Source organism: Xenopus laevis, chromosome 7S (genome assembly GCF_017654675.1).
Source record: "Xenopus laevis strain J_2021 chromosome 7S, Xenopus_laevis_v10.1, whole genome shotgun sequence".
Classification (NCBI taxonomy): Eukaryota; Metazoa; Chordata; class Amphibia; order Anura; family Pipidae; genus Xenopus; species Xenopus laevis.
Window position 1 is genome coordinate 109,772,808 of NC_054384.1, and position 24,171 is coordinate 109,796,978.

The 24,171-nt window shown below is 43.4% G+C and overlaps 1 protein-coding gene across 1 annotated transcript in view; it reads right to left on the bottom strand.

Annotated features, from left to right (window-relative positions):
• The window catches only part of LOC108697287 (histone-lysine N-methyltransferase 2B), a 44,758-nt gene that overhangs the window by 6,433 nt on the left and 14,154 nt on the right, over window positions 1-24,171 (bottom strand). Inside the window, exons 7-27 of the mRNA XM_041571754.1 lie at window positions 18,157-18,390; window positions 17,956-18,047; window positions 17,761-17,835; window positions 17,543-17,656; window positions 16,977-17,123; window positions 16,803-16,898; window positions 16,514-16,631; window positions 16,320-16,433; window positions 16,037-16,221; window positions 13,009-13,104; window positions 12,814-12,918; window positions 10,941-11,017; window positions 10,641-10,762; window positions 10,469-10,557; window positions 9,211-9,348; window positions 8,338-8,496; window positions 7,850-7,967; window positions 6,725-6,803; window positions 5,618-5,778; window positions 3,855-4,049; window positions 1,440-3,021 (exon numbers count right to left, since the gene is read on the bottom strand). Of these exons, the coding sequence (XP_041427688.1) occupies window positions 1,440-3,021; window positions 3,855-4,049; window positions 5,618-5,778; window positions 6,725-6,803; window positions 7,850-7,967; window positions 8,338-8,496; window positions 9,211-9,348; window positions 10,469-10,557; window positions 10,641-10,762; window positions 10,941-11,017; window positions 12,814-12,918; window positions 13,009-13,104; window positions 16,037-16,221; window positions 16,320-16,433; window positions 16,514-16,631; window positions 16,803-16,898; window positions 16,977-17,123; window positions 17,543-17,656; window positions 17,761-17,835; window positions 17,956-18,047; window positions 18,157-18,390 (4,096 nt within the window). The remainder of the gene's footprint in view (window positions 1-1,439; window positions 3,022-3,854; window positions 4,050-5,617; window positions 5,779-6,724; window positions 6,804-7,849; window positions 7,968-8,337; window positions 8,497-9,210; window positions 9,349-10,468; window positions 10,558-10,640; window positions 10,763-10,940; window positions 11,018-12,813; window positions 12,919-13,008; window positions 13,105-16,036; window positions 16,222-16,319; window positions 16,434-16,513; window positions 16,632-16,802; window positions 16,899-16,976; window positions 17,124-17,542; window positions 17,657-17,760; window positions 17,836-17,955; window positions 18,048-18,156; window positions 18,391-24,171) is intronic.

A 24,171-nucleotide genomic window follows, 5' to 3' on the forward strand; every position in this document is an offset into this window, starting at 1 on the left:
GGGAGGGGGAGAGGAGTAAATTGAGCATGCTAAATCCCAAGCCCTGGAGGTTTAAAGGGCCAGTATCAGCAAAAAAATTTTTAAAAAAATTGCTACGAAAAAAAGACCATATTAAACTTTAAAGTTGCTAAGTCTCTATTAAGAAATAACTTACCGAAACTCCGCTTGCGCTCCTCTTCACAAAAGGGGATCGCGTGACCCATCGTGCGGTGCTCCATTTATCCTCCTTGCCTTCCTTATAGGAGATAGCCAGGGAGGAGAAATCGAGCACCGCACAATGGATCGTTGCCCTGTCGTTTCTGAAGAGGATCGTAAGCGGAGTTTCGGTAAGTTATTTCTTAATAAAGACTTAGCAACTTTAAAGTTTAATATGTGTTGGTGTCTTTTTCATAGCATACAAACTCATTTTTTAAAAACATTCTTTGCTTTTACTGGTCCTTTAAGCTGAAAACAGGAAGTCTGATACAGAAGCCCATGAGTACACAATAGAAGGAAAGAAATGTGATGTTTCTTTTGACAGAGGACTCAGAGCAGCATTACTTTGAGGGTTTACTGGTGTATTTATATAGAGCTTTCTGATAAAGCTTACTTAAAGGAAAACTATACCCCAAAATGCAACAGATAATTTATATCATATTAAGTGGCATATTAAAGAATCTTACCAAACTGGAATATATAGTAAAGTAAATATTGCCCTTTTACATCTCTTGCCTTGAACCCCCATTTCGTGATGGTCTGTGTGCTGCCTCAGAGATAACCAGACCAGAAATACTACAGCTCTAACAGGGAGAGATCACCTGACCAGAAATACTACAGCTCTAACTGTAACAGGAAGAGATCACCTGACCAGAAATACTGCAGCTCTAACTGTAACAGGAAGAGATCACCTGACTAGAAATACTGCAGCTCTAACTGTAACAGGAAGAGATCACCTGACCAGAAAAACTGCAGCTCTAACTGTAACAGGAAGAAGTGTGGAAGCAAAAGACAGAACTCTTACTCTGACTTAATTAGCTCATGTGACCTAAGAAGTATAGTTTGTTTGGTTTTATTGTGTGAATTCTAGGATCCCAGAATTTTTTAAATGGCAATTTTCTATTTATGATTACCCAATGGCACATACTACTAGCAAAGTATATTATCATGAAAATGGTTTGTTTACAAGAAGCAGGGTTTTACATATGACATGTTTTATGCAATATCTTTTTATAGAGACCTACATTGTTTGTGGGGTATGGTTTTCCTTTAATTTTAGTCTTTCCTTCTCCTTTAACCCCTTAGTATTCCATCCATTTCCCTTCACCTCTTTACCTTTCCCCTTTTATTCCTATGCTCTCTTCCTCACTTTTGTATACCTTTCCTTACTTATCTCCCCACCTCCCTTGTGTCTGATCTAATGGTGGCACAATTAAATGCATTTGTTGCAGAATGGAACAGACCTTGTGCAGGCAACTGAGCTGGAAGCACGGTCAGCATTTAGCACCACTGAACTGCTTAGCACAGAAGTATCTGTTCTGTCCCCCACTGTGGATCCAACTTGTTCCAGTTTTAGTTTCTTGACAGTGGAGCAACTGCTGTTGGGTAAGCGCGGTCTCTTGAGACAAAGGGAAGGAAGAGACACCACCTTGACGGGAGCAGGTTGGAGCACTGAAATCTGTGGCTGGACACGTGCCTGGGGTTGTGGGGCAGGTTTCAGCGGAGGCTGTTGCTGCTGTGGTTGCACTGAGGAAGAGACACCCAAAACGCCACTATTCATGGGTACATTTTGCAGTAGACATGTCTGAGGCATTCCAGTGATTGCTGGGGTCATAAGTGCTTGTGTGCCCAGAGTAATGTGCCCTGTACCTTGCATTACATTTAGCATGGGCACAACACGTACCACCGGGGCACTCAGAGTCCACGACTGGCCTGGATTAATGGACGAGGCTGCAGTCGCCTGCAAGATAAGGGCGTTCATTGAAGGGGAACGCGCTGGAAATTGAGGAAGACTGGGAAGAGGATTTTTGGCATTTTTTGGAGCGACTTTAACAAGTTTCGCAGCGGGAAGCTTTGGGAGTGCACGAACCGGAAAAAGCTCTGCTTTGGAAGTGTCTTTCAGCAGTGACTGCTCTGCTTTTCCATTCTCGACCTTCACCAGCACATGACCCATCTTATTCACAAAAATAACCTTGGATGCCGCAGCATTCGCTGTCACTGGAGGGGCATCAGGGGAGCCATAAGTCTTTGTAGGAACAGAGATCAGAGGATGACACACTCTTTGCAGCTGCGGTGGGTCCTTAAGAGGTGGTGGCCCTTGTGAAGGCTGGTGTGCTGCAGAGCTGGTGCCGTTGGAGAGCGGAGTGGCATCTCCGTTTTTTGTGGAAGAGGAAGAAGAGGAGGCTACAGATGCTGGTGGGCCGATATGATGCAGTTGCAGGTTAGATCCAGATTCAGAATTACCCGTGTTCTTAAGCACAAATTCCACAATCTCAGATGGAATGTGGGAAGGAGTTTTTCCTCCACCAACAGGGCCACAGGGACCTTGGGACCCATCCTCACTGTCTGTACTATCATGGATTCCATCTAGCTGCCTGATATGAACAGAGGAGTCTGCCACAGAACGTAACTGATCACCGGACACGACTGTTCGCGTTAACCCATAGTATTGATCATCAGCATCCTCCTCTGAACTGCTGTCACTCTCTGACTCATCAGCTGGAGTCTCCGCCCCCACAATCAGTTGGGCTCCACAATGTAAAGGTCCTGACATCAGCCCTCCATCTATTGATGACATCACTTCCACCTCACTGCCCCCACCACACAAGGCCTGAGTTGGGACCTCGTTCTCAGAAGTAGTACGTTGCCGAGTCAGGGGACGAGCTGGAAGTGTAGGTGGGCTGGTGGTTTCTTCAGGAGAGCGAACGGATGATTGTGAATTAAAACGAGAACGTGGGACTGGCCTGCGAGTCCTACGAAGTGGAGTCACCTCTGGATCACTGACAGTGAGAATGTGGTGTGATATTGATGAGGATGTTGGGCTTCCTGGAAAATATATGGACATGGGAATTAGTCCACCTATAGTGCAGTCCTGCCCTGCTTTATGGCAGCTGAGATTCTAGCTATCTGTATTACAGAACATTCTGTCCCAGTGGCTGCACAGATCCTATCTGATCCTCATTGTAAGCAGCAGTCCTGCCCTGCTTTATGGCAGCTGAGATTCTAGCTATATGTATAACTGAGCATTCTGTCCCAGTGGCTGCACAGATCCTATCTGATCCCCATTGTAAGTAGCAGTCCTGTCCTGCTTTATGGCAGCTGAGATTCTAGCTATCTGTATAACAGAACATTCTGTCCCAGTGGCTGCACAGATCCTATCTGATCCCCATTGTAAGCAGCAGTCCTGTCCTGCTTTATGGCAGCTGAGATTCTAGCTATCTGTATAACAGAACATTCTGTCCCAGTGGCTGCACAAATCCTATCTGATCCCCATTGTAAGCAGCAGTCCTGTCCTGCTTTATGGCAGCTGAGATTCTAGCTATCTGTATAACAGAACATTCTGTCCCAGTGGCTGCACAGATCCTATCTGATCCCCATTGTAAGCAGCAGTCCTGTCCTGCTTTATGGCAGCTGAGATTCTAGCTATCTGTATAACAGAACATTCTGTCCCAGTGGCTGCACAGATCCTATCTGATCCCCATTGTAAGCAGCAGTCCTGTCCTGCTTTATGGCAGCTGAGATTCTAGCTATCTGTATAACAGAACATTCTGTCCCAGTGGCTGCACAGATCCTGATATACATAATTAACTTCCCTGTAATATTTGAACAATAAAACAGTATCACTAGTGGCTTCTGGTCCTCAATGTGTTAGTTCTCACCTGGTGAAGGTAGGGGTCGGGATGAACCCCCAAGAGGCCGTCGTGATGGAGAGTAGTTTGGAGTTTTTATACGTGCACCTATAAAAGAGCGAGGTGCAGTTGCACTGGTGTTTGGCTGAAGAGATGGAGGCCGTCCACAAGAGGTTATATCTGCAGGAAGTGGGGGGCTGAAAGCCGATTCCTTCTCTAAGGGATCTGAATAGAAAACAAAATGAGAGGTTTAGTGATTTTAAAGGGGTTTGTTTTCAGATTGTTCCCCAGGAAGACCCTTTTCCATTGCTTTCTATTTTTTAACATTTTTTCAAAATCTAAGTGTAAAGTTGAATGTTGATGTCTCTGGTGTTTCAGTCTGACAGCTCAGTAATTCAGGCGCAGACTCTGAACTGTTACAATTTTACAAAATTTAGTTGTTACATTTCTCAGCATCATCTCTGGAGTATTAGTAACTATTGTATCAGTTCTGTAACAGCTGCCTGTAATGAAACTCAATGATTCTGCTCAGCAGGGACAAAGATAAGAAATGGATCAACTAAATGTATCAATTTAGACCAGTTTAGAGGGTCGGCGACCCCCCACTCCCAGAGCTGCTTTAGAAGGTGAAAAATGACACTTTATACTTAAATATTAGAAAAAAGTCACACACAGAAAATAATTGGAAAAAAAACTTAATTTTTGGTGAACTGAAACCAACAGAACTGAAAAAGTATTGGAAGGTGAACAACCCCTTAATATGCTTATCCTTCCCTTTACTCTTCCTACAGTAATGTGTCAGCTCTGTTTGATTTTTAATCTTTTAAGTGTAAGCCATAAACTTTTCCTTTTTCAGAGTTCTTTTCCTCTCTGTATTTTCATTCACTATTCAAATGCTGCTGCACTCTAGGGACTTATGCAATAAAAGCCTTTATTAAATCGATGTTTCGACCCTCAATGGGGTCTTTAACAAGATTAGTAATCTTGATAAAGACCCCATTAAGGGTTGAAACGTCGATTAAATAAAGCGCCTTTTATTACATAAGTCCCTAGAGTGCAACAGCAGTTTTGTAAACACACACATATATACACACATATATATATATATATATATATATATATATATATATATATATATATATATATATATATATATATATATATATATATATATATATCCCATTGCTACCACTTCTTTGTACCTACTGTTCCTTTCTCCCACACAAATGCTATTTTTAAAGAACTAGCACAAAAGCAGCCATACTAAACCTCCCATAAATGTATCTGCTCGACTGCCATCATTTGCTTGGATTTATCTACTTCATCTCTCCATCAGTATATTCCCAGCACCCCTCCCAAAAATATATAGAATCACCCAGATTTTACTTCTCTATCCTCTTCACCTCCTGCTTTGCATATAGTCCCTATGCCAATAATACTATTATAAATACTATAATAATCATATTCCTTTCTGGATCAATAACCATGATTATCTTCATTATCCACCTCTCACCCAGCATCTACTTAATGTTCAGCTAAAGAATCGGCTTACACAGGCACATAACCCTACATCCTTCTCAGCCTTATAATAACCCATCCCTTTGCTGATTCTTAAATCTCCTCTCCTCATTCATAAGGAACGACCTTTGGTTTTGTTTGATTCCCTGTAACTTTCTCTCTACTTTCTCTCTCTGACCAAAATCAAAATCTAATTTGGATTCTTGCAATCCAATTGCAGCAACTCAAGAAAGAGGGAAGCAGGAATGTTAATAGGAAATGTCTTTTATTTTTACCTGGTGAAGGGCCTGGACTATGAACAATGGTCTTGTTCTGCTCCTGTCCCTCCTCTCCCTCAGGATGGATTTCACCAGACTTTGGACTGTGTTCAAGTACCCTGCATTTGTACCAGCATTGCCTCCGGGCATCCAGCGTGCTCCAATAGAGCCGTGAACATCTGAAGGAATCAGATTAAAATAAAAACAATGACATGGGTGACTTACAGGTCTATCCCTGCTAAATAGCGCTTAGCATCAGGCAATGCATTTGCAGTGTATTTTTTAAAGGGGAATGAAAGCCTAACTAAAGAAGTAGCTAGAAATGTTGTACATGATGTTTTGTGCTTCTGTACCAGCCCAAGGCAACCACAGCCCTTTAGCAGTAAAGATCTGTGTCTCCAAAGATGCCCCAGTAGCTCCCCATCTTCTTTTCTGCTGATTCACTGATTTACATGCTCTGTGCTGCTGTCACTTACTGAGCTTAGGGAGCCACTCACAATATACAGTACTCATAGAATAGAAATGTCACAATATAAGGCTGATTAGTAATTAATACACATAATTACTACATGGCAGCACAGAAACCAGTGCAACTAGCATCAGAATTTAATAATCAGCAAACCTGTAGCATCAGCTTATATTACAGCCAGGGAAGCTCATTTTCTGCTGGATAATTAGTGACGAGCCCTAAGCTTAGCTTCTCAACAGCCAATCAGAGCCCACTGAGCATGTGAGTGTCACAGACACTTTCCAAGATGGTGACCCCCTGTGACAAGTTTGAAGTCCTGGATCATTGCTGCTATTGACAAGCTCAAACTTTAGCCTCGTGCAATAAGTTCACTGTATAAAATAGGACATTTAAGCCATATTCATTTTTAAGTTTTGGTTCTCTTTTAAGGCATAACAGCTATCTTTGGCAGGCCAAGTGACGTTAAGCCAAATCCGTGCTGGCTTCTTGCTAAAGAGCATCATTAAAAAAAGGACCGTTCCCTAATATCTCTATTAGTCACGTACTGTATGCAACAGTTAAATTAATCATTGCCCTTTACATGAGGAAAGAATCAGTAGGTGTGAAAGTGAGCAGGCCAATGATTGGCTACAAGAGACAAGTTTAAAGGTACTCACTGATATCCTACAGGGTAAATCTTCCCTTCAGAGACGGACAGATCATTGAGCATTCCCAAACTGTCAATCTTCATGGAACCTGCAACACAAGCCAATCAGGAGCTGCCAAGTGAAGTACTAAACTGTGTGTGTATTAGAAGTGTATGTGTCACAGCACCTATACAATAATGAAACAAAGCTCAGCAAAGGGAAAAGAAACCTCACAATACAGACATCCAGGATAGGATCATCCATGGTCATCAGAAATAACAGGGCCCGTCTGTCAAAAAATGTTCTTGGCCCCACCCCAGCCCCATGCACCCCCATAAAAAAGCCACACAAACATGGGCGCTAAAACATAAACGCTAAAAACCCCGCCCCCCCAGAAGTTAAAAAAAACACATTGGTGGCCAGGGGTTAAATACAAATAACCATTGGAGTTCAGTGGAACTTGGGTTCTTCTTCCTTGTCCATGGTGATGGCGGCTTCTTCGGATTTCTTGGACCGCGTTTTGTGGCTTTGGGTCTTCGGCTTCGGATTTTGCCAATGTCCACCTCTTAAGGGGGCCGGCTAATCCAGAAAGTGCAGCACAGCCGGCCCCCCTTTAAACCCAAAATTCTGCCGGGCCCCCCTTTAAACCTAAATTCTGCCGGGCCCCCCTTTAAACCTAAATTCTTCCGGGCCCCCCTTTAAACCTAAATTCCGCTGGGCCCCCCTTTAAACCTAAATTCCGCCTGCCCCCCTTTAAACCTAAATTCCGCCGGGCCCCCCTTTAAACCTAAATTCAGCCTGCCCCCCTTTAAACATAAATGCCGCCGGCCTCCCTATAAACCTAAATTCCGCTGGCCCAACTTTAAACCTAAATTCCGCTAAGCCCCCCTTTAAACCTAAATTCCGCCGGGCCCCTCTTTAAACCTAAATTCCGCCGGGCCCCTCTTTAAACCTAAATTCCGCCTGCCCCCCTTTAAACCTAAATTCCGCCGGGCCCCCCTTTAAACCTAAATTCCGCCGAGCCCCCCTTTAAACCTAAATTCCCTTGGGCCCCCCTTTAAACCTAAATTCCGCCGAGCCCCCATTTAAACCTAAATTCCGCCGGGCCCAGGACGACAGTCCCCCCTGATGGCATTAAGCAATTGCTGCACTTACCAATCATCATGTGGATATTGTCAGGTTCCAGTCCCTGAAGAAACTTCCTTCTAAAGCTGATCCCCTCGAAGTCGACATACACTCTGCGCAGAACATAGAAGGAATCCTCTTCTACCGGCTGCACACGGGACAACAAAAGAGTCACCTTTTCATAATAAACCCCCATCTTTTAGAGAGATCTGTAGGCGAGACTCCCCAATATGCATTATATTGATGTGACATAGTCATATGCTCACCAGTGTCCCCCAATATTAGGAAAGTGCCCTGCCTATTATTATTACTACTACTACATAATTATTTGCCCTTCTTGAGCCCAGGTTTATAGGAGTAGTTGTGGCACATCCCTCTAGTGTATTTGTACACAGCAGCCTCCTTCCATGTTAAGTATGTTTTTAAAAAAAAAAAAAAAACAAAAAAAAAAAAAACAGAATGTATCCCTATAGATAAATTATGGACAGAAAACATAGGGAGCAAAGCTTTCCGCTCACCTTGCCGTCTAGTAGCTTTGTGTGCTTTGAGCAAAACATCTTCTTGTCATCCTGAAAGCAGCAGCGACTCGCCCGGGCACACATGAAGTGGAAGTTACTGTGGCACGTGGATAAGCAGCAGCCGACGGTAGCGCCAGTCTTTTGGCAATTATCACAGCGCTGAGGTGAGGGAAGATTAATTAAGGACAAGAGGAATAGTGTGTTGTCCAAAAACATTACTTTGCTGGGAATTAACTTAACACCTGGACTCTAATACACTTGTGCAAAGCAGTAGTTTGTACAGGGGATACCTGTGATGGTATAAGCTTTATGGGATCTCTCTGTACAGACTATGAGCAAACTTAGGGACTGTTCCTGCTGAATTGTGCTTAGTACAGGGAATACCTATACTGCCATAGTTTTATGGGATCTCTCTGTACAGACTATGAGCAAACTTAGGGGACTGTTCCTGCTGAATTGTGCTTAGTACAGGGGATACCTATGCTGCCATAGTTTTATGGGATCTCTCTGTACAGACTATGAGCAAACTTAGGGGACTGTTCCTGCTGAATTGTGCTTAGTACAGGGGATACCTATGCTGTCATAGTTTTATGGGATCTCTCTGTACAGACTATGAGCAAACTTAGGGGCTGTTCCTGCTGAATTGTGCTTAGTACAGGGAATACCTATGCTGCCATTGTTTTATGGGATCTCTCTGTACAGACTATGAGCAAACTTAGGGGACTGTTCCTGCTGAATTGTGCTTAGTACAGGGGAATACCTATGCTGCCATAGTTTTATGGGATCTCTCTGTACAGACTATGAGCAAACTTAGGGGACTGTTCCTGCTGAGTTGTGCTTAGTACAGGGAATAGCTATGCTGTCATAACTTACTAACTGCCTCCCACGAGCCACGGCAGAATGTACATTTTTTAAAGAGCCATCATTCTCTTCAAAAACCTCAGCTGACCATATAGCGCAGTTGATGTGGGTCCACTCGTTCTGGCCAATATATAACAGTCTCCCGGCATCCTGAAAAATAGAAATAGGTTGACCTTTAATGACTATCTAATTAAACACATACAGGTCACTGCTCATACATTCTCATCATGCTATAAGAATAAGTCACATGGTTAATAAGTCAGTAAAGGCAAACTACCCTTAAAGGATAATTAAACCTTTAAAATAAGTTAATGTAAAATTGATGAGGGGGCTATTCTTAGAAATGTTGCAATGCACATTCATTATTTATTTTGTTTTAATTCCAAGATATTAAGGGATACATGTACTGTTAATATGAATGAATTTTGTTCCAACAGCGCCACCTGCTGGTCAGTTTCCCACCAGTCTGACCAGCAAGTAGTCAAGGAAGTTGTCAGGAGAAAGAAAGAGGCTGATGTTCTTCTGCTTAGGAATAAAATTAGAAACCTTTCTCACATCTTTCCTAAGCAGAAGAACATCAGCCTCTTTCTTTCTCCTGACAACTTCCTTGACTACTTGCTGGTCAGACTGGTGGGAAACTGACCAGCAGGTGGCGCTGTTGGAACAAAATTCATTCATATTAACAGTACATGTATCCCTTAAAGGAGAAGGAAAGGTTAAAACTAAGTAAGCCTTATCAGATAGGTCCATCTAAATATACCAGTATACCCCCAAAGTAGTGCTGCTCTGAGTCCCCTGTCAAAAGAAACACTGCATTTCTTTCTTTCTATTGTGTACTCATGGGCTTCTGTATCAGACTTCCTGCCTTCAGCTTAAACCTCATTGCCCTGGGCAAGAGCATGCTCAGTTTGCTCCTCTTCCCCCTCCCCTCCCTTCTCTACTGTAATCTGAGCCCAGAGCAGGGAGAGACTCAGGCAGGAAGTGATGTCACACCACATTAATACTGCAGCTCCTATCCTAAACAAACAGAGTTTCTAGAGCTTTTTACTCACGTATGGTAAAATATTCTACAGAATAAATATAGCATTCTAGCTTGCACTATTGCAGCTAATCTATTGGCAATAAAATGCCTCTGTAGCTTTCCTTCTCCTTTAATATCTTGGAATTAAAACAAAATAAATAATGAATGTACATTGCAAAATTTCTCAGAATAGCACTCTCATCAATTTTACATTCACTTAATGGGTAACAGGGGTACAAAGGGTCTCACCTTAGGATCATCATCTCCGTACTTGAGGCAGAGAGCACACTGACGTGTATCCGTCTCTGCAGCAGGTTCTGCATCATTTTCCAGCTTCACTAAAGGGAAAGAACAGATGAAATTAAAAGAGCTGCCCCTTATGCACCGCCTCTAGAGTTCATGCACCCCACAGTGCAGTTACCTTTAGCAGGTGAAGCAGTTTTCTGGAGGATTCCCTTGCTGGGCGGATCCTCTTTCTTTATCCTCCAGTTGGCATAGTTATGATCAGAGGAAGGAGGCAGAACAGCGTTAGGAAGAATGTCTCTGAAACACAGACAGGAGTTTGGGGGTTCGCTTAACGTTCATGTGGGTACGTGGCTACAGCATGCATTTAGCTTCTCCCACTCACAAGACAAATGAATGACAGGGATGATGGGTTGCTTGAAGGGAGGAAAACAAGAACAAAACAAATTGATCTTTACCTAAATGCTCTTCCACTTACTTGGTCTCTGTTTTGCAATTGGTCTGCCAGTGCTCCGACTCTTCAGCATTGAACCAGCTAAAGCTTTTCTCCATACTCTGCAGAGAGACAAGGAGATATTCTGCTAAATATCTTGCAGAGACCTGGCCCATCTCTCTGTGGCATCACATTTGATACTGTGCCCCATAAACTAAGGTCTGTTGGGTTCTTAGTGGGGTCCCTCAGGGATCAGTATTGGGTCCACTTTTATTTAACTTGTTCATTAATGACTTAGGGGAGGTTATTGTAAGTAATGTATCAGTGTTTGCAGATGAGACAAAACTATCAGCCCAATTAATTCCATCCAGGATGTGGCACTTGCAACAGGATCTTGACAAACTGGAAATCTGGGCAGCTAAGTGGCAAATGAGATTCAATGTTGATAAATGTAAAGTCCTGCACCTGGGATGTAACAATATCCACTTATACCCTTAATGGGACTGCACTAGGCAAATCCATAATGGAGACGGAGCTTGGAGTCCTTGTAGATAATAAACTTGTCTGTAGCAAGTAATGCCAGTCAGCAGCATCAAGGGCAAATAAGGTCTTGACTTGTATTAAATGGGGCAGAGAGTCACGGGAGGAGGGGGTCCCACTGTATAGAGCACTGGTAAGGCCCCATCTAGAATATGCCCTACAGTTTTGGTCTCCATCACTCAAACAGGACATTATTGTATTAGAGAGGGGACAGAGAAGGGCAACTAAGCTGGTAAAGGGAAAATCTTAGCTATGAGGAAAGACTGGCCAAATTGGGGATGTTCACTCTGGAGAAGAGGCGCTTAAGGGGTGATATGATAACTATGTATAAATATATAAGGGGATCATATAATAATCTCTCTAATGATTTATTTACCAGTAGGTCTTTCCAGCTGACACAAGGTCACCCATTCCGATTAGAAGAAAAGAGGTTCCAGCTAAATATTGGGAAGGGGTTTGTTACAGTGAGAGCTGTGAATATGTGGAATTGTCTCCCTGAATCAGTGGTACAGGCGGATACATTAGATAGGTACAAGGAAGGGTCGGATGCTTTATTCACCAGTAGCTCCTCCCAGCAGACAGGAGGGAGTCAATGAGATTAGAGGAGGGAAAGGGGTGTTACAGGGAGAGCTGGGAAGTGAATCAGTGGTACAGGCTGATACATTAGATAGGTATAAGGAAGGGTCGGATGCTTTATTCACCAGTAGCTCCTCCCAGCAGACAGGAGGGAGCCAATGAGATTAGAGGAGGGAAAGGGGTGTTACAGGGAGAGCTGGGAAGTGAATCAGTGGTACAGGCTGATACATTAGATAGGTATAAGGAAGGGTCGGATGCTTTATTCACCAGTAGCTCCTCCCAGCAGACAGGAGGGAGCCAATGAGATTAGAGGAGGGAAAGGGGTGTTACAGGGAGAGCTGGGAAGTGAATCAGGGGTACAGGCTGATACATTAGATAGGTACAAGGAAGGGTCGGATGCTTTATTCACCAGTAGCTCCTCCCAGCAGACAGGAGGGAGCCAATGAGATTAGAGGAGGGAAAGGGGTGTTACAGGGAGAGCTGGGAAGTGAATCGGGGGTACAGGCTGATACATTAGATAGGTACAAGAAGGGGTTGGATGGTGTTTAGCAAGTGAGGGAATACAGGGATATGGGAGATAGCTCTTAGTACAAGTTGATCCAGGGACTGGTCAGATTGGAGAGGCTTCAGATGGGGTTTTTGCCTTTCTCTAGATCAACTAGCATTAGGCAGGTTATATATAGACTTAAGGTTGAACTTGATGGACGTGTGTGTTTTTTCAACCTAACTTACCATGTTACTATGTATGTTAATCAGTGCAGACACAACCTCCATATGCAGAACCAACATAGTAGCCATTTACCTTTAAATACAAACTCTTGAAAACATCCCCACCGAATTCAGAGCCATAACTCTCTTCCTTTACCACTTTCTGTATAATACAGGCCACACTGTCATTGAAAGCACTCTAGAGATAAAGGGGAGAGAGTGTCAGTTTGGAACTATGGCAACATCATTGTTTTTCACGTGACGCTAAAATGTACAAACTGGCACTTACTACAGAGCTGAAGTGACCATCTTCCAAGAGCTGCCGCAATGACTGCAGATCACACGGACCATGCTCACATTTCCCACAGCGACTGTCATCTGAGCACTAGAAGCAACAGAGAGAGGTAAGAAACACTCGCTGGTTATTGGGGTCGTTAATCTGTCTCTCTGCTGTGGTGGATTGTCCACAATAGGGATTCGGTCATGATTTTTATGGTGTCGTTTTTATTTCTAAATGACACTGTTTACACTGCAAATAATTCACTGTACAATATAAAATGTCATTCCTGAAGCAGCAAGTGTATTTAGTTGTAATATTGGTGTGTAGGTGCATCTCAGCTCATTTTGCCTGGTCATGTGATTTCAGAAAGAGCCAGCACTTTAAGATGGAACTGCTTTCTGGCAGCCTGTTGTTTCTCCTACTCAATGTAACTGAATGTGTCTCAGTGGGACCTGGATTTTACTATTGATTGCTGTTCTTAGATCTACCAGGCAGCTGTTATCTTGTGTTAGGGAGCTGCTATCTGGTTACCTTCCTACTGTTCTGTTAGGCTTCTGGGGGGAAAGGAGGGGGTTAATATCACTCCAACTTGCAGTAAACAGTGACTGAACTTTATCAGAGCACAAGCCATATGACGGAGGGCAGCTGGGAAACTGACAATATGTCTAGCCCCATGTCACATTTCAAAACTAAAAATAAAAAAACCTGTTTGCTCTTTTGAGAAACGTATTTCAGTGCAGAATTCTGCTGGAGCAGCACTATTAACTGATGTGTTTTGAAAAAAACATGTTTTCCCATGACAGTATCACTTTAAGGTATTTGTAGGGATGCACCAAATCCAGGATTCGGTTCGGGATTTGGCCTTTTGCAGCAGGATTCAGCCGAGGGGCGGGGAGGGAATCACGTGACTTTTTATCACAAAAAAAGTAAAATATTTTTCCCCTTCCCACCCCTAATTTGCATATGCAAATTACGATTCAGATTTGGTTCGGTGTTTAGCCGAATCTTTCGTGAAGGATTCGGGGGTTCGGCTGAATCCAAAATAGTGGATTCGGTGCATCCCTAGTTATTTGAGATCACTCATGCATCATTAGACAGAAAGAGAGCCCGGAGCGCTTACTAAGCACATAGAACCACTCAAGTGTAGCTAAGGAAAGCCATAGATGGAGGGTTGAAGTTTCAATTTCCTCTAGGAAAGGCCCGGTTCTTACACACATCAAGAACCAAGAAAACCCTGATCCTACGAATACACGGAGTTACCTGCAATTCTGTACTTTATTCCAAAAGTCTGTGCTCTGCTTACCAGACCCATTTTATGGGGGTATGATATGCATCTATTTTAGTTAGACCCCCTCAGTATGAGCTACAACCCCACTTTGTTACACAAAAGAACCAAGCGCATTTATAGCAAGACTGTCAGCCAAGAGCCATTTACACATATACGAAGACATGGAAGGTGGTGGGTGAATTGTTACATTCAGTTAAAGGGCATGTAAAGGCAAAAAAATAAAACCCATTTTTCCAATATACTTTAATTAAAAAAATGTGTTTTTATAAGAAACCTGACTGTATGCAGTGAAATTCTCCCTTCATTTACTGCTGTGGATAGGAATTGTCAGACGGTCCCTAACTGCTCTGCAGGGAAACAATTATACTTATGAACAGCAGGGGGAGCCCCCGCCTTACTTCCCAGCCATGCAGAACTCGAGCAGCTTTGTTTGTTTCCCTGTAGAGCAGTCGGCGACTGTGTAGAGATTTGTATTGGATTTTATTTTTGCCTTTACATCCCCTTTACGGTTTCCAATTCCAGCTGCAGGGACAAAGATCATGGAGCCAGATTTAAACAGATAAAATGGGATTCTATTTGGAGGATTATTTTGCTGCAGCCACTGGTTCTGCAGAGTTGGAGAAAGTTTATATTAAACAATACAAAAACTATAAAATCCACATTAGATTACATGACAACACAGGACCCAGTGCAGTCTGTATATTCTGATTATTAATCAGTCTTGCTGTATTGGCTTCTGGCAGATATTATTTGACTTGTGCTGTTTTGATCCTTTATGACGATCCCTAAGCAGCCCAGACCACACTGAGCATGTGCACAGTCTTGGTCTTGCAAAGATGTATAACAAAGTTACAAGATGGTGACCCCCTGTGGCCAACTTTGAAAGCATAAATCATTTGTTTGATTAGTCTTGTGGTGCAGTAAGTTCATGTTTATGTTTAGTATACAAAATACAGCATTTCTAGCCTTATTCTATTTTACACTTTACTTCCTCTTAAAGGGATTGTTTCCTATTACTTAAAGGAGAACTAAATCCTAACTAAAGAAGTAGGTAGAAATGTTGTACATGATGTTTTGTGCTTCTGTACCAGCCCAAGGCAACCACAGCCCTTTAGCAGTAAAGATCTGTGTCTCCAAAGATGCCCCAGTAGCTCCCCATCTTCTTTTCTGCTGATTCACTGCACATGCTCTGTGCTGCTGTCACTTACTGAGCTTAGGGACCCACTCACAATATACAGTACACATAGAATAGAAATGTCACAATATAAGGCTGATTAGTAATTAATACACATAATTACTACATGGCAGCACAGAAACCAGTGCAATTAGCATCAGAATTTAATAATCAGCAAACCTGTAGCATCAGCTTATATTACAGCCAGGGAAGCTCATTTTCTGCTGGATAATTAGTGACGAGCCCTAAGCTTAGCTTCTCAACAGCCAATCAGAGCCCACTGAGCATGTGAGTGTCACAGACACTTTCCAAGATGGTGACCCCCTGTGACAAGTTTGAAGTCCTGGATCATTGCTGCTATTGACAAGCTCAAACTTTAGCCTCGTGCAATAAGTTCACTATATAAAATAGGACATTTGTAGGCAGATTCATGTTTAGGGTTTAGTTCTTGTGTTAGGGTTGGCCGAGGTTTATTGGGCTCATGGGATGTCGGAAGTCTTTGCTTAGTGTTACATATTTTTCTCATGACCATGTGCCTCTGTGTTACACGGGATTCAATACAGAATGATTCTCACCTGTGCACAATGTAGGAGAGAAGCAGCAAGATCAGAAGTCAGTAATCCCTGCAGAACCTCGTGGAGCCCGGCAGTCAGTTCAGAAAGCATCGCTTCCCGCCACATTGGGCTGTTGTTGCCCAGACAAGGGGGGCACGTGTACACCACACTGTCAGGTAGGTTAGATAATATCTCATAGCCTTCATCTGCAGGAAAAATAAAAGGCACATACTGCATATGTGAGAAATACAAAGGGGGAGGAACCCAAAGCATTACTGGGGGGGGGGGATGCAGAAACACTTACCAGAAAGCCCCTCACACTTGGAGTGAACCCATTTATCACACTTTGCACACTGTATCATTTTGCTCTCGTACTCGCTCTCTTCATAGCAATGGATACAAATGGGACAGAAGTTTCCTGAAGGCAGATAAAGAGAAAGGTGTCACGTCATCTGCAGCGAGGTGATAATAATCCAGAGAGGCAAAAGCCCGTCTCACCTTTGTCATAGAGTGTGCGGCACTCCCCACACAGCTTGCTGTCATTGGATAACTCCAAGTCGCCATCTTTTCCTGGGGCAATCCCACAGCTTCTGCAGCGGACACAGGCTGAGCAGGTCTGCACGAGAGATTTACATTAGGGACCAATCAAAACCTACATATGCCAATGAATGTCTGCCATGAAAACCCCAGTCAAGCACTTTATTATAGTAGGAGTTGCAGATCAGCCTTAGCTAGGACTGCTGTGAGCTCCTGGTACCTTGGTGAATACAGGACCCAGAATACATACCCAGCCTTTTCCGTTACAAGGAGCTTTAAGAGGATAATTGGGTCCTAGGCAGTTGACATGATAGTTTGTCTGGCACAGCTCACATTCTAGCAAGGGCTGCAACATGGAGACAAAAAGAATTGAAGAACCTGCACTTTGTAAGCAATGCACAACACACACTGGCGGGTCAGTCACCTTTTTGGCCTTTCCCTTCTGCCCGCACACGTTACAAAACTTGCAGCGTCTGCAGCACCACGTTCCTTCCTGATTGGGCAGCGGGCGCTCGGATTCCTCCAAACAGAAGTTGTGGAACGGCTCACAGCAGACCTGGCAGTACAGCAGCTGTGGGAGCAACCAGAGCACACTTATTTAAAACAAAATCAAATCCCCAAAATGCACCATTCCTACTGAAAGGGGTGAAAAGAACTTCTCTCACATGAACAAGAGTAGGAGAACAAACCTCTTGTTTAACTCTGTACCAACATGAGACCTATCCCTCGTTTAGACCAGCATAGAGCTAAACTGTCATCTGTGGGGGGGTAATGTAATAAGTGCAACATTTGTATAGACACTCATAGCTACCAATCCAGTGCTTGCTTTCAGAGAGTTAACCAGTTAAAGTTCTCTGCTTAGTAGTTGCAAACGTTACTTCGTTTATCTCCCAGATGGCTCGGCACTAGAGCGGAGACTTGCTTACGGACTCAAGGAGGCCATCCTCCATGGACACTGCCAAAACCACTCCAGTATGAGGCATAATTCACCTTGTGACGCCCTCTGCTGGCACACAGTAGGCACATGAGCGTTGGTTTGACAGGAACAGACGTCAGGACACTCAGCCCTCCCATCAGCCACACGTTTTTCAAATCACAGTCTTCCTAATAGAAAAAAAACATGTAGAATTAACAGAAATCTCTTGCTGATGAAGCTTTAAATATACAGCGTTTCCCCTTCGATAGAAGCCACAGTAGTTGGTCCTTACCTTAAAATCAACCCGCAATCGGTAAGTTCCATCCGCAGACTTCAATTTCCCAGAACCCCCATTCACTACAGATTCCTAAAGACAAAGGGAGTAAAATAAAAAAGTGAGTAACCGAGAAGGCAAGAGAAATGATTCCATTGTCAGTTCAGAAATAACTAGTGTATTCCACAGACAGATAAACATTTGCCAACTCACTTGCTCTGGGCCCTTGCGAGCTCTAAGAATCAGAGGCTGTTGGGGAGTTCTGCGAGGTTTGCTCTGTTCTTCAGAGTCTTGAGGGAGCCGATCTGTAAAGCAGAGGAAAGAAACCATGTTTAATGTTCATCTTCTGAGCTCCCGTGCCGTATCCTCCAAACTCCCAGTGCTGCTATCTTCCATTGCTTACAGCATTCTGACCTGACTCTCGTCGTGTCTTCTTACGCGAGACACTGGGGGCAGGATCATAGTCAGTGTCTTCGGATTCGGGGAAAAGATCGTAGAACGGGCGCTGTCTCACGCACCGTCGGGAGGACTTGCGTTTAGAGAGAGAATCTGGATCATTGGCTTCGGTTTCTTCAGCCCTCCAGGTATCGGGGTAGGTGTCATCAGAGTCTGGAAAATTTTCACGTGACTGCGCTGGCGCTTTTCGACCTGGTGGGAGGGTAAGAAATGTTTCCTCTAAATTTATTATTAAAACACTGAAACTTTTGTGAATTTAATATGTTTGAGGAATTGTAACATTTTAAGGGCCACCACTGCTTCTCCATATTAAGAGGCTAATGTATTTTTTCCAATGGTAGACGGCTCCATGTCAAGTGAGGCATTATAAAGAATTTTTTTTCCTATGCTTTTTTGTTATAACCATCCCCAAACAAGTCAGCAGGGGTATGGCTTTACCAGCCAAAAAAGGCATTCAGGAAAAAAAGTGCAGCCCTGCTCTATTATCCGCAATGGAGATTTCATTTTTATGGTGGCCTAATTAAAGGGCTCCCCCAGCATTGGACTGCTTACATAGAGATTATACCCACAACAGTGTGGGCTATGGGAGATGGCAAGGAAGGATGTTTCCCAGCAGGGTGGTAGCTTAGGCAAAGTTAAAGCTGGGAGATGGAACAGGGGAAATAATAATAAAAAAAGGACAGATTTGTCTCATGCATTAGATAAATACAAAGGAAACAGTATATAGTGGCTCTTTAAAGGGGTAGTTTAACTTTCACCCACATCCAAAGGAACACAGGAATGATGAGGCAGAAGCCCCTCCGGTATGGAGGCAGGACAAGAACCAACAGATTAAACCCTCTTCCCCGTTAGCCCTTTGCCCTACTATAGGTATTCTGGTTTTTCCAGGGTTGGAGGTTGGCCCTAAACAATAAAGGCTCTAATCAATGACTAGTGGTGAGATCTGCATGGCTGGTCTTGTGTCAAACCCCTATGATCCATCCCACACTGGGACAATTCTGTCTAGACTAGTCCAGCAGGATATCTAGGGTCAGGGTGTGGTAAGTGATGAAGGGCCCTTGAGGGACATAGAGGAACGTGAGCCAAGAAAAAAAGTCCTCTCTATTATGAAAGTACCTTGCTATAACGCCTTGCCTTTAAATAATTCTCTGGGAGGTATTCCAGATCTGGTGGGCTTGGAAATCTCAACTCCCACCATTCCAGGTGCTATAGTCTTCAGTACTTCGCCAAATCCAGGGAGTTTCCAAAATAGTGGTCAGTTTTACAGTACCTGTAGAAGGAAATGTTCTTTGCCAAGCCCATGTGTCAAAAAAGTTAGCAAAGAAGGCAAGATTGGGATACAGAACCAGACATGCCAGTGCATATGGTCTCCTGAAGAGTCCAAACTCCTAACAAATCATCTGGAAGTCTCAGAAATTGTGTAGCAACAACCACACGGATTGTCTGTCAGAATCCATTGTTACAGTAGTAGAATATGGAAATCATCGAGGTGAAGGGGGGGGGGGGACCTCAATCTGGCAGCAGCTGAAGAGTTGAAAAGCATCTTCCCGTGGGCAGAAGGAAACATTCTCCAAATACCAGATACCTCCAGCAAAATAAACTGGATCTGACAGAATGGAAGCAGAACATGAACATTCACATGGATTCCGTAGGCCATATTAACTTTGCTGCAGTAGCTCGGGAGGTTGTGATTTCCAGACCTCTTTGTCAACCAAGATGAGTACAGAATTACTTTAATCTTTTACTTCAAGAAACCACTTTGCCATCAGGATCCTTGGAAGCTGGACCTTAAGACATTGATCTTTAAGGTGCTTGTCCAACATATTAACCCAAGCAATACTTATGTCAGGGAGCTGGTTTCTGTCGGCTACTATTATACGGTCTGGTGCCCAAGGGCCTCAACTTAGGCTCCCTTAAGGTGCAGGGGTCTACTCGTACAGTCTAGCTCCAGATGAGGTTACCAATGGAAGAAAATGTCTGCAGTTTGACCTTAACGAAGTATTATCTGCTTTGCTGGTTTTGTGAACATCTCAGTTTTAATTTATCAAGAGAAGAAGACCGTCCTTGTTTTTGCAGAGAAGGCGGTCATTCATGCTATCCTGCCCTTCTCCTCAAGGTAGCATCTTACTTTCACTTAAATAAAGAGACTGTCATTGGGTTGTTACCCCATATGCCATGTATGAAAAATCAAGATCCCAATGAATTCAGGCCAACATCACAGCCTAGATACAGTCAATGGATTTAGAAGACAGTCAGGTGTGCATTGCCCTCAAGAAGCTTCCCCTGTTCTAGCTGCTAGCCCATTCCACCAGCAAACCTGGCCTTTATTGGGCATGTAGGACTGTTGCCTTTGTCGGGCAAGCAGTGCGGGGTCATCAAATTCTATAATTTGTTTTCATTTGCAGAAGCAGCCTTCTCGCGTTAAGGTTCTGCGGTCCATGGTTCCTTTCACTCCGACTTGTGTCCCTTCTCTGGGTTTTTAAACATGTTCCTTCCATCTTGCCTTGGAGGACGTTTGGCTGCCTTCACGCCATTCCTCTGTCCTCCTGAGAGAAAAGGAGTTTTTAGTTCTTTCACTTACATCTTCTCTTCAGTCCAATGGAGGGACACAGGACTCCTCCTGAGCATATTTCTGTCCTTTGGTTTTTTGGCTTTTAGTCATTGGGTGGGTTAGCATCAAAGTTATGGAAGTTTTTGCTTTGTCTTGTCAAACTGAAGAGCCTTGAAGATGGCAAAGGGATAAGAGGGGGGATCAGAGGCTCTCCAGTTCTGCATTGTAGTCTCTCCTTAGGAGAGGGCTTTTACCTCAATGTTCCTGTGTCCCCCATTGGACTAATAATACAAGTATTGCATAGTAAAGGATAAAAAAAATTAAAATATCACTTTTTAAAGGGCAGAAGTATACCCCATTGTGCAACATAAGTGCAATTAATAGGGCTTGTGCTGAACATGCTTTTTGCTTATTGTTTTAATCATGAAAAATGGTTTGTTATTTTCTAAGTCAAACAGGCAACCAGGGAAACTGAAGCTACTCCATGTTTGGTCCTTGCAAAGTAGATGATTAGATTATTGGTATACAACCCCTACTGTCAGTTCTTTTGGACTGGTTTGTTAGCAGGAGTCCATTATGCAGAGGTGCTGCAGTTTCCCTGGTTGCATGGTTTAGCTTAGGAAACAGCAAAAATACAGATTTTCCTTGTTAAAAATAATAGGCATAAAAGTATGTTTGGCCCAAGCCTTGCTGGTGTAGACAGCAGTATTCTATTCTAAAACTGAAATCACGCAGTCACATTTGCACAGTTACCGCAACAAAAGATAGTACTGGCAGTAAAGAGAAGTATAGGAACCTAATAATTGAAGACCATAAAGAATAAATTTAGATCCCACTCATCAGTTAGTCTAAAGTTCTTTGGGGTGCTTACAGCTCACACCTTTTCTCTCCTGTCTCTTGGGGTGCACAGGAATGCCTGGGTATAGCTACACCCCTACATTCAGATAAGTTGGTCTGAATTGCCATCACCAGGTTCAAATTTGATTAGATGAAAGTTGGCCAGTGAAATGGGCTACAGAAAAATGCAGTCATGTAAATGGAAGTCTTTGGTTCTTAAAATGCTGTGTGGGATGGCAAAATAGAATGTTGATGCCAGTTGACCTCTTGTGGGTAAAGGTCTTCAAACTTCACTGTACACACAAGGCAGACAATCATTATGTTAACAATCCTAGACTCTGTTCCTTTAGAAATGCTTCTTTGGAAAATTGTGTGTGTGTGTGTGTGGGGTTTGGAGCAGACTCTGCAGTTCCCCAGACAAAGTAGGCCTTGTAAACCTTCTCAAAATGAGTCTTTTGTTTTCATATAAAGGTCCCAATAGTCATGCTAGTATATGGAAAACCTGTAGATTGGGGTGTTGAACCAGCCCGTTTCAGAAGCTTCATTCATCAATCGAAAGGTCTAAAGCCATGGTCTAGGAGACAGAGACATTCTTACCAGGAACTTTTGGTATTAAGGTCATTCCCAGAAAAGGAGGAGGGAACTTGCAGGGAGGGTGCAAGTTCAATCATTTAGGCGAACTTCTGAAGTTAATTCCATCGTCCATCTTGAGTCTACCTTAACCAAAAGATCGAGGGAATCCTATGTTGTCATTGGTATTCCATCACCTGGACAATCAACCTCAAAGTCTCCATTTTAAGTGTATTTGTTGAACTAAACCAGAACCAAAATCTTTGATGCCTCTTCTAAGCTTTAGACTGCTCACAGCTGTAAATGGAGACCACGTTCTACATCAGCTGGGCATGTTCTTCCTATATCCTCCCAAAATATCGACAGGCAGGGGGAATCCAGTCAAGTGGTTAAAAGGAATATGGTTTCTCCAACGTCTTCTAGTTCTTTTGGATGACCGGGTGGACTCTAAATTCAGTCCAAGGTGCTTTTCTATTATGTCAGACAGATCTTGGAATTTGATTTACAGCTACTGTGCGATATGGGGGAGGGGATAGAATTTATCCTGACGACCCCTTATAAGCAATTTGGGGACCCATATCGGAGCGGCCAATAGACATTGTAGGAGCACTTGTGCTGGAAAGGAGGTTGGTCTACGACAGGAAATTTTCCCCGACACCTTTTGCAGTCTTGACATTCTTGCTGCTCCTTGAAAAAACAAAATAAGGGAATCTTCCTGCACAGCTCCCAGAAGAGCTCATTTCAGAAGGAAACTGTGACTTAAGCTTTAGTGCAAGGGCTATGTCTTCTGCTCTTCTCTGTGCCCGCCTACCAAGGAAAAAATACAGTACCATGCTCCCTCCCTATTCTTGTCAAATTTTGGAGTTGTTACACTGTAGACCTGACCAGAAGTGGTCTGACACCAGACTGGAGCCGCCAGGGTGTATTAGTACTAAGCTAAATGTCAGACTGTTTTGCTGTTGGGACCAACAGCAACTGAGATGATTATAAGCAGGTCGGCATCGGAAACAAAAAGGTGAAGAATGCGTCTGGTAATGAAAGAATGATTGTTGGCCGTGATGGTAGAACCAAAGTTTGCACCAAGGAGGTGGAAGCATAGAAGGGCTTAGGTCACACAATGTTCTCTTGTGGCCTACTGGGATTGGCAGCCAGTGGAGTAATTGTGTACCTTGGTAGATGACCATAATCCTTGCATTAATAGGTCTTTCTATACCTATAACCAATGAAATGACCACCTGGAGGCCCAACAGGCCACATGTAGCTCCTTGAAAAGCTGTTGGAGGCCCCCAATTCAAGAGCTTCTCTGAACGTCTCACAAATATTTGGTATGACAAACCTGCGCACTGCAAGGAAGAAGTTGGGAAGCTTATGTGCTGACAGACCATCTGCTTTAATAAATAATGGCTAGCATTCTATTAAAAGAGGTGTGACTAATTAAGCTGAAGGATGAGTAGACATCTAGGAGATATTTCTATAAGGGCACTTGTAGAAAAGAGGTGAGCTGCAGAGGGAGGATCCATTGACATATCTATGCATAGTATCCTGGCTCCAGAAAGGGTGGAGCTATACCCAGGCATTTCTGTGTTCCCTACACACAAGAGAAAAGTTGCTTTGACGAGGTTCACCTATAGCAGGGATCCCCAACCTTTAGAACCCATGAGCAACATTCAGAAGTAAAAGTAGTTGGGGAGCAACACCAGCATAAAAAATGTTTTGGGGTACCAATTAAGTGCTGTGATTGGCCATTTGGCAGTGCACCTGGTTTTTATACAACCAAAACTTGCCTCCAAGCCTGGAATTCAAAAATAAGCTCCTGCATTGAGGCCACTGGGAGCAACATCCAAGGGGTTGGAGAGCAACATGTTGTTCAAGAGCTATGGGTTGGGGATCACTGACCAATAGCATACTAAAAGCTAATCTGAAGCTGAAATGCTCCGATAAGCCTATCCCACTCCATTCCTACAGTGGGTGAAAATGTCCCAACTGAGCAGGCAGGTTATTAAAAAATAACCTTC